This window comes from Pipistrellus kuhlii, unplaced genomic scaffold (assembly GCF_014108245.1).
Source record: "Pipistrellus kuhlii isolate mPipKuh1 unplaced genomic scaffold, mPipKuh1.p scaffold_m20_p_20, whole genome shotgun sequence".
NCBI lineage: Eukaryota > Metazoa > Chordata > Mammalia > Chiroptera > Vespertilionidae > Pipistrellus > Pipistrellus kuhlii.
Window position 1 is genome coordinate 12,571,521 of NW_023425516.1, and position 9,298 is coordinate 12,580,818.

At 69.0% G+C, this 9,298-nt stretch overlaps 1 protein-coding gene across 1 annotated transcript; it reads right to left on the reverse strand.

Annotated features, from left to right (window-relative positions):
* Positions 1–371: 371 nt before the first annotated feature.
* On the reverse strand, positions 372–8,554 carry TBX1 (T-box transcription factor 1). Its single transcript, XM_036449439.2, is given in 9 exon segments — positions 372–1,281; positions 1,636–1,736; positions 1,846–1,913; positions 2,577–2,732; positions 3,232–3,403; positions 4,249–4,350; positions 6,273–6,496; positions 6,498–6,646; positions 7,932–8,554. Coding segments are annotated over 9 exon segments (1,644 nt in total). The 5' UTR covers positions 8,119–8,554; the 3' UTR covers positions 372–796.
* Between the last annotated feature and the right edge of the window lie 744 nt (positions 8,555–9,298).

Below are 9,298 nucleotides of genomic sequence, written 5' to 3' on the forward strand. Positions count from 1 at the left end.
TGGGCGGGGCCCGGGTACCCACTGCCTGGGGGTGGGGTGCCAGGTCCGAGTGGGAAAGGGGCGCGCGGGCAGGGCCGGGGAGAGGCCGGGAGGGGGCAGTAAGAGCAAACCCGACCGGGCCTGCCGCTGAGGGGGCGGGGAGAGGACGGAGAGAGGTGTGGCTGGGGAAAGGCTCTAGGAAGGAGCTCCCAGGTCCAGAGCAGGGGACCCCCCCCCCTCGGGCTGTGCCCAACTGCCCGACCTGCGGCCTTCGGGGCCTAGAGCTGGGCAGACCCTCAAGTCCCCGAGTCCAACCGAGCTGCTGCCCCCGAAACCCCCATGCCCCGCGCGCGCGATCTGGCTGTTCTCAAATAAATGGACACGCAGGCAGCTTCCAAAAGAGGCGAAACCGTTTATCATCAAGTCGCTGAAGGCGCGATATCTACAGTATCTACACATATCTACACGTATCTACACCGCCCACAGACGGACAGGGCTCCCGGGCCGTGTCTACGCGGCAGCGGCGGGCCGGGCCGGGGCGCCGGGCCGCGCGGAGAACAATAAATACCACTTCCTTCCGCGGCCGGCGCTTTGGCACTGGCGGCGCCCCCGCGGCCCCCGGGCTGGGGAGGCGGAGGCGGGGAGCGGGGGGCCGCGGGGGCGCCCGGCCCGGGAGCCAGGTCTTCTTCCCACAGCGCCGGGGCGGGGGGCGGAGGGCCCCGGGGCTGCGAGGCTGGAGAGGGGTCCCCGCGGAGGCCCGGGGCCGGGGCGCGCTCCCGGCCGGCCTCGGGGCTGCCGGGCCGCGGGGGCGGCCGCGTTACCGGGGGCAGTAGTCGTAGGAGCCCGGCGGCGCGGCCCCGGCGGCCGAGTACATGTTGGCGGCGGCGGCGGCGGCAGCGGCGGCGGCGGCGGCGGCGGCGGCCGCGGGGCTCACCGCGTGGTGGTGCGGGTGCGGGTGCGCGTGGTAGCCGTGGCCGCGCAGGCCGGGCAGCGGGTAGGGCGCCGGCCGGCTCTTGGCCCCGAGGTAGTGGTCGTAGGCGGCGGCGGCGGCCGGGTACTTGTAGGGGTGGTGGTGCAGCGGCTCGGACGCGCCGGGCGCCTCCAGGCGCAGCTCGGGGTGCGGGGGGCTGGGCCGGCCTCCGGGCGCGCCGGGCAGCGGGACGAGGCCCCCGGCGCCGCCGGCCCCGGGCAGCGCGGGGCTCAGCACGCGCGCCAGCAGCGGCGGCGGCGGGGGCGCCGGGTCCCCGAGCACGGCCGGCCCGCCCGCCTCGCGCTCGAACTCCCGCCGGGCTTCGGCCGCGTCTGCGAGGAGAGCCGGCGGGTGAGCGTGGGGGGCCGGAGCGCAGAGGGGACCCGCCGGCAGGAGGAGGCGCTAGGGCACCCCCCCCCCCGTCACCTCCACTTCTCTCCGAACCAGCCCGAGCCCCCGGCCCTCCCCAGGAGCCCGCGCCCCTCCGCGGGCGGCCGGGCGAGGCTTCGCCGTCGGGCCGGGCGGGCGAGTGCGCGCTTGCCCGCCGCCGCCGCCGCCGCGGCCGTTGTGCAAGCGGCGGGGAGGCCGCGAGCGCCCCGGAGGCGCGGGCAGGGCCGGGCGCAGCCGCCTCCCGGGGGCGGAGCGCGCGCGGGGCCGCGGCCCGGATCCCACGACCCCGGCCCTACCTTTGTCCGCGCCGTTGGGCTGCCCGGGGGAGGCCACCGGGTTCCGCGAGCGCGCGAAGGCGGTCATGAGCGGCAGCGCGCCGGGCCGGTGGTTGCGGGGCCTGCGGGAGGGAGGGAAGGAGGCAGGCGGTGGGTCGGGGGGGGGGGAGATGCTCCGTTGCCGGCGCGGCGGCGTCCGGGGGCGCTCGCTGGCTCCTCGGGGACACTCACCAGTCTTCAGGGTCGCAGTCTCGGAAGCCTTTGGCGAAGGGGTTGCTGGCGATCTTGAGCTGCGTGATCTGCGGGGACCGAGGGCACGCACTGAGCACGCGCTGGAGGAGCCCTGCGTGCAGGGAGCCGGGGGACCCCCGCGGGGACTTGGGGAGCGTTGGGGAGCATGGAGGGGGGCTGCTCCCGAGAGGGCTCCTCTCCCCTCCCCTCCGCGGACTGAGCGGCCCGCAGCCGCCCCTCCCCCACGGAGGTTGTGCCTCTCTCCTGCGGCGGGATGTGTGTCTGCGGAGCGAGCCTCGCTTCTCCTCGGGAAGGAGCCCCTTTGCCTCTGGGGGACCCCAAGCGGTTGGGATGGAGACCCCTACACCCTGGCTGAGATGGGAATGCGGTCCCCTCCACCCCCTCCCCGCAGGGGAGAAGAGCAGAGTGAAGCGGCGCCCTAGGAATCTGGGTAAACCTCAGATCTGGCCCCTGACGGGGAGTTTCCGGAATGGTTTGGAAAACAAACTTTCAGGCCACATTGACAGTTGCTGCTTGAAAGGTCAACCTGATAGGAGGCCGGGGCGTCCTGCGGCAGAGGGGAGGGGGCGGCGGGAGGCCCTTGGGGGTGGGGCTGCGAGCTGGTTTCGTTCCACGGCCCCCACCCCCATCATTTGCAGGTCCAAACCTTCCGGTCCTGAACCCGGGCAGGGGCTGACAAACCTCACCCTGTCCCCGCAGGCCGCACTCACCCTGTGGTTCTGGTAGGCGGTGACGGCCGTGAAGCGCGTCTCCTCGAACACGAAGGTCTTGAAGTTCTCCTCGGCGTACTTCTCGCTGTCCTTGCGCGGGTCCACGTACACCACGTGGAAGCGGGGCTGGTATCTGTGCATGGAGTTGAGAATAATCTGGAAGACAAGGTGGCGAGGCCGGAGCTAGGGAAGCGGCCGAGATCTTCACAGGCAGCGAACGGAGAACTCGGGCAAAACCCTTATCTCCCGACACGAGGCCTGGCCTGGGGGGGACCCAGGGGGACACTGTGACCAACGGGGTGGGGCCACAAGGGGAAAAAAATGCTCCTCCGAGCGGCAAAAGATCGAGGCTTAGATTCTCTTTCCTTAACTCATCGCCAGCCTGGACTCCAAAAAGCCTCCTTGCACCGACCCCCACGGCCAGCCGGCACCCTCTTTTCCGGTTAAAAATCAACAAAAGATGGTGCCCCCTCTCCCAGGCCTGAGGTCCCCCAGATCCTGGGAGCCCCTGCCCAGAGGGGCTGCCCTCTGCAGCCTGTCCCTCACCCACACCCCAGCCTCCCAAGCTCTGCCCTCTGCGTGCAGGGAGCACGGAGGGAGGGCCTGCAGGGGTGGGGCCCCCGTGGTGGCCAGCCGGGGGCAGGGGGCCGCTCACGTGGCCGTTGTCGTCCAGCAGGTTGTTGGTCAGCTTGAGCTTGTCGAAGGACACGATCTGCTTCATCCACTGGGCGCCCTTGGCGGGCGAGTCCGGGTGGTAGTGCACTCGGCCGGGCGTGGCGGGGTCTGCCTTCCCCGCCACCAGCCAGGAGGAGCTGTGGAAGGCGTACCTGGGACAGCACCAGAGCACGGGTCACGTCCTGAGGGGGGGCCAGCTGGGGGAACCCCGAAAGCGCCTCTGATGCGTTTCCCCCATCGGGGGAGCTTTGGCTGCCGCACGCAGGCTGGGAAAGCTTCTCCTCCGAGGGGACTCGTAGAGAAAACAGAAAACTCCCTCCAGTCCCAACACACAGGACAGCGGGAATCCGCCCCCAGGAGGGGGGATGGGGGGAGGGCGGAGGGAGGCTGAGCGCCCGGTGCCACATTTCGCTGCACACGGGTCTGCCTGCTCTGGCCTTCCCTGCTGCTGGCCTCCCGTGTCGCCTGCTCCGCGGGCGCCTGGGTCTGGCCACGAAGGCTGCCTGGGGCACGGGGCAAACCGCGTTCTCTTTATTAATTGCTGTTAATTGTCTGGGCAGCTAAGGCCCGCCCTGCATAATCTCTCCCAGTCACCCCTCCTTTCCTGCCCTGCTTGTGTGTGTGTGTGGGGGGGGGGGGAGGGCAGCATTCCCTGGGGGTGGGGGAAGGGGACAAGGTGTGCACCTCCTGGGAGGAGACAGGACGAAGGAGGGCTGTGTGTTGGGGTCTCCCCTGCAGGGGCGCTCGCTGTGGTGGGCCTGAAGCTGGTGGGGAGGTGACCAGCCTGTGTGACCTCCTAAGTGGGGTTCTGGAGAGCCTTCTGGGGGGCGGGATGTTGGAGAGTCTGGGGTCCCCCAGAGTGGGAAGGGAACGGGACACAAAAGCTGGTGGGGATGCTGGCACAGATGCCTCTCTGGCCACCGCATTGCCAATGTCGTCGTGCGGGGAGCGTGGCTGCCCAGGGCACCCTCCCTCCCGGGTCCCGCTGGGCGCTCACCGGTAGCGCTTGTCGTCCACGGGCACAAAGTCCATGAGGAGCATGTAGTCGGCCATGGGGTCCATGCCGAACAGCTTCACTTGGAAGGTGGGGAACATGCGCCTGGGGACAGGACGGCGGGAGGCAGGTCACCTTAGACTGAGAGGGACAGGATCGCTCCACCTTGACCAGCCAGGGAAGGGCTGCCTCCGTGACTGCAGAGTGTGCTGTGGGGGACGGTCCCTCCATCTCAGCTCCCCTCGCTCGCTCGCTCAGCGGCTCTAGCCCGACCAGGCCCCTGCCCAGTGAGGGGGTAAGATTTGCCCCCGTTTTTAAAGCATGAAAACGGCCAGCTCAACCCTGGGGCCCTGGCCAATCGCTTCTGTCACCCTCGCCTGCACGGACCCAGCCTAGCAATCGCCGAGCTAGCCTCCGCCGGCAACACCCCAGCCACATGATCCAGCCCCGGCCCTCAGCAGAGCCACCCCAGCTCGGTCTAAGCTCCCGGCTCAGACAAAGTGAAACCGGGGTATTTTTTCTGTGAGATTCCAAGGAGTCCTGGTTGCACTTTCGCCCGCCTGGGCCTTGGCTGTTCCCAGATCCTGCAGGAAGGCCTAGGCCCTGGAGCCCGCAGCCTCTGCTGTGACCCATCCCTCAGGCCCTGCCTCCCGCCCGCCCAGGGCTGGAGTCTCCCTACCTACAAGTTCCCGCTCCCCCGACTGCCACCATGACCCTAAGGCACAGCTACTCGGGCAGACCTGGCTTGTGCCCTCATGGTCTCTAACTCTCCCTCCCCCGGGGCTCCAACTTAATAACCAGATCAGGCTCATGAGAGGGCATTGTGCCACTCCAGGATGGGCCGCTGGCTATGGGCCGGCCCTGCCCGCCGTGGGGCCCTGAAGCACAGCGCTAGGTGTAGCTCCTGCCCTTCCTACGGCTTCCCCTCACTCCCTGCAGGCGGTGGGCAGAAAACAGATGACACTGAGCTGGCCCTCCTGGACTGGCCTGCCACCACCACCACTACCACCTCTGCAGGCTGGAGGGTGCATGCTGACTGCTGGGGTGAAGCCTAGCGGGTGCCAAGACCCTTGCTGGGTTGGGCTGGCCTGGATCAGAGGCTGGGGCACAGGCCTGGGGGAGAGGGGTGCCCAGGACAGCACAGACAGCCTGGAGCAGACCCGCTGAGCTGGAGCTGAGCGTGGGCCCCAGGCTACCCAGGGAGGACGGCCCCAGCGAGGAAACAGAAACCACCAGAAGGCTCTGCAAACAGGCCCTGAGCTCCCTTTGGCCGGGCGGACTCGGAGCCGGTGTCTCTGTGTGTACATTAGACACAGCCCGGCACTCGCCTTTGTCTGTTGGTCAAATCCGTTGCATCGAAAAACTTGTTCCCCTTCTTCTCTCGGGGCCCTTACAGCAAATACAGGCCAATTGGAGGACGAGGCCCCGGCGGCAGAGCCAGGCCCCACAATCACCCGGAATTCAGGCCTAAGACAACCGGGTAGCAAAGCTCCACGGAACAGGACACGCTGTTTTAAGAGTCCTAATTCCCCCCTAAAACGTTCCCGACAATTGCCCAGCTGCTGCTCTTTCGCCGGGATAGACCGAACTAAAGAACCAAAGTCCGAGTTTTCTCGGAGGTGGGATCCACCACCCGGAGGGAGCCCGAGCTGGAGCCGGCTGGTGGCAAGGCCCCTCACCGGCGGCTGCCTTCCCTCCCAGGCTCGGTGTGTACTCAGAGCCGGTCCGGTTCTGGGGCTGCTGCTGGTCGGGGCGGCCGGTCCTCCGCAGGGTTTCTATCCGCCTTCCCGGCCAACCGAGCAGTCCCCTCCGGCCTGGCCTGGCGCGCCAGGCGGCCGTCGCTAGAGCCGGGTCCCGGGGAGCGGGGAGCTGGCCCCGCGCGCAGAGGAGCCCGCAGGTGGCCAGGCCGCGCCCCCCACCCCGCTTCCCTGTCTCGGTCTCGCTCCCGCGGATCGGGCCAAAGCCCCGCTGCCCCCGAGCCCGGCGCCACGTGGGGAGGGTCGCGGCGGGGAGAAGGGCGCCCTGACCTGCCGGCCTTGGTGACGATCATCTCGGTGCCCAGCTGGTTGAACTCGTCCCACAGAGCCTTCATCTCGAGCTGCACGCTCACGCTGGCCACCTTGGCGTTCTTCTTCACCGGCGCCTTGGCGGCGGCCGCGCAGCTGGCCCCGGGGCCCTCGGGCTCGGCGGCGGCGCTGCTAGCGGCCCCGGCGGCCGGCGCGAACGGGTAGGCGTGCGGCGGCGGCGGCGGCGGCCGGGGCGCCCGGGGCGGCGGCGGCGGCGCACGGGTCGTAGCGCGGCGGCGGCGGCTCGCGCGGGCCGTAGGGGTCCGCGCCCGGCGACGCGGCGCCCGGGAAGCCCCCGGCGGCCCCCAGGCTGCTCAGGCTGCTGGCCGTGAAGGCTGCAACGTCGCAGAAGTGCGAGAGCTGCGTGAGCCACGGGCTGGACACGGCGGAGATCATGACCCGCGGGCCGCCGACCCCGCCGCCGCCGCCGAGGTGAGCGCTCCCCCGCGCCCCGGGCCGAGTGGCGGGCGCCGCGCCGCGCCCGGGGCCGCGCCGCCCCACACCGCGGGCCGGCCCCGAGAGGCGCCCCGCCCCGCCCCGCCCCGCGCTCCCCACCCCACCCCCGCCGAGACAATGCCTCCTTCCCCTCCCTCCTCCCCTCCCCGCGCCCCTCCTCCGCCCCTTCCCCCTCCCCGGCCCCCAGCCCGCCCGCCCGCCCGCCGCGGCTGCTCGGCCCGGGCCCCCCGACCGCCCGGACCGGCTCCCCAGAGCGCCGGCCGCCCGCCCGCCCGCCGCCGCCCCTTGCTCTGCCGCCCTCCCGCGTTGCACTTCTCCCTTCTCGGTCTGTCCAGGCTCTCTTTCCAGTGTATTTATTTATTTTATTTTTTACCTTTGTCTTGATCATTTAGAATTTCCCTCCTAGCCGTCTTCCCTTCTCCCACTATCTCTTTCGTTTCTCTCTATTTCTGTTGGCTTTTCTGCCTCTTCCTCGTTTTCCTGTTATGTCTTTTTCTTTCCGCTTTATTTTTCATCCCCCTTTTTCTTTTTCCGTCTGCCTTTCCCCTCTGGTTTTTGTATATCCTTCTTTGTTATTCATTGTTTTTCCTCCCCTTTTTGAAACAAAATGAAGACAAGTTTTTCTCTAACTTTTCCTTTTTTAAATGACTTTCTGAAAATTTCTTTCCCTTGCTTCTTTTTGTTCTTGCCCTCTATTTCTTTTTCTCCTTTCTCTTTTTCCCTACCCTCCTTTCGGGTTTTCTGTGTTTTCTTTCTTTCCCTCCCCCCCCCCCTCAATTTCTCCTCCTGGCTGCCTCTCTTTCTCCTTTTCCCCTCCTTCCTTGAGCTTTCATCCCACTTCCCCCAGCTGAGGGCTTCTCCCTCTGCCCCCTTCTCTGGTCCTCCTCTCCTGTCCTTCCCCGCCTCCACTCACCTCTGCTGGGCCTGTGTCTAGCTTTGTGCAGGTCTCTGGAGCTGGGTCCCCAGGCTGGAGGGTGCACAAGCCGTGGGCAGGATGCCCGCCCTTTTCTCTGCCCCAGAGCTGAAGCTAGAAGCCTGGAGCCCACCCTGCCAGAGCTCCCCTCACACCCACGCGGTGCCCCGGCCCCGCCAACCCTCTCTGGGGCAGCGGAGGCAGAGGATCTGGAGGGCGGGCAGCGGTGTAGACGCTGCGGGAAGGCTCACCTTCCATGTCCCTGGTGACGGTGCTGAAGTGCATCCCGGCCGGGGATCCCAGCAGCCGGTGAAGCTTCGCCGCCCGGTGGGAGGCCCCGGGGCCCAGGCGGGCGGTGCGCTCCGCGGCCTCTGCTGCAACCAGAGAGGCGATGCTGAACGCGCTGGCCCGGGGAGACAGCGGGCTGCGCGCGTCCATAGGCGCCCGGCGGCCTGGCCGGCGCCGCCTCCGACTGCGCGCACCCAGCCGCACCGAGGCCGGCCCAGCCCACGGGAACCGGGGGCGGGAGCCTGCGGTGCCACTCACAGCCCTCAGCCCAGACCCAGGGGATTATGGCGTCACGACCCCCGATCCCGACCAGTGGCAGCCGAGGGGCCCGGCCGGGCGGGGCGCCCAGAGAGCATGGGGCCCTTCTGCTTTTCAAGTTCCTCGCCCCTGGCCTCTGCTCCCGGGGCCCTCCATGGCCAGGGCCCCTGGGACATCCCGCCGCTCCCAGGAAGGCCAGGTTCTGTCCGTCAGCCTCCACAGCCCCGGGGGAAGGGGGTTATACCGGGAGCACTCAGCCCCAGCCAGAGGCAGTGGAGCACGGAGGAAACACCAGGGGCCGCCTGGGCCCAGCCCAGCCCCTACCCCTGCCCTCAGCCCCTCCTGCCTCCTCCTCCTCCCTGGCTGCCCCTGCACCTGGGTGAGGAGAGGGCAGTTCAGGCTCCAGCACGGCCTCTGCGAAGCAGGACAGTACCCCGGCCAGCGAATGCCCCGGGCCCCCTTCGATTGGCTCACTGCTGTGGCCGGGGGGACCCCAAGCGGAGGGACACCGCCCAGGCTGCGGCAGCCCAGCCTGGGAGTCCCAGCGTCACGCGCAACCCGCGTACACCGCCCGCCTCTGGCCCGGACGCTTATACATCCGGAGGGTGGGCAGTGCCCGCTCCTCTGACCTCCCAGCGCACCGGCCAGGCGCAGGGAGGGCCGGGGGCGGAGCCTGGACCGGCCGAGGGAGCCGAGGACACGTAGGGAGCTCAGGCCTCCCAGTGCGGCGGTGTGCTGCTGCCCCTCGCTGCATCCTGCTCCGCAGTCAGCCTGCCCACCGGGGCAGTTAGGCCCAGCACAGTGAGGCAGGGCCTGCCTGAGGCCTCCAGGCCCTTAGGCACAGGCATCTGGGATGAAAAGGCCGGTGCCTTCTCCTACCCACTGCTTCCGGGGCCTCCTCTGACCCTAGCAGGCACCCATGGCCTCCCAGTCCGGTGTCTCCCGAGCAAGCCTCCTGCCTCCCAGGAACCTCTCGGTCCCGCACGAAGGCTACGGCAGCCAGGGCCTCCTTCCCAAGGCCTCTCCGCCTGCAACCACATCATTTGCCTGTGCTTGTCTGGAGGGGGGTAGG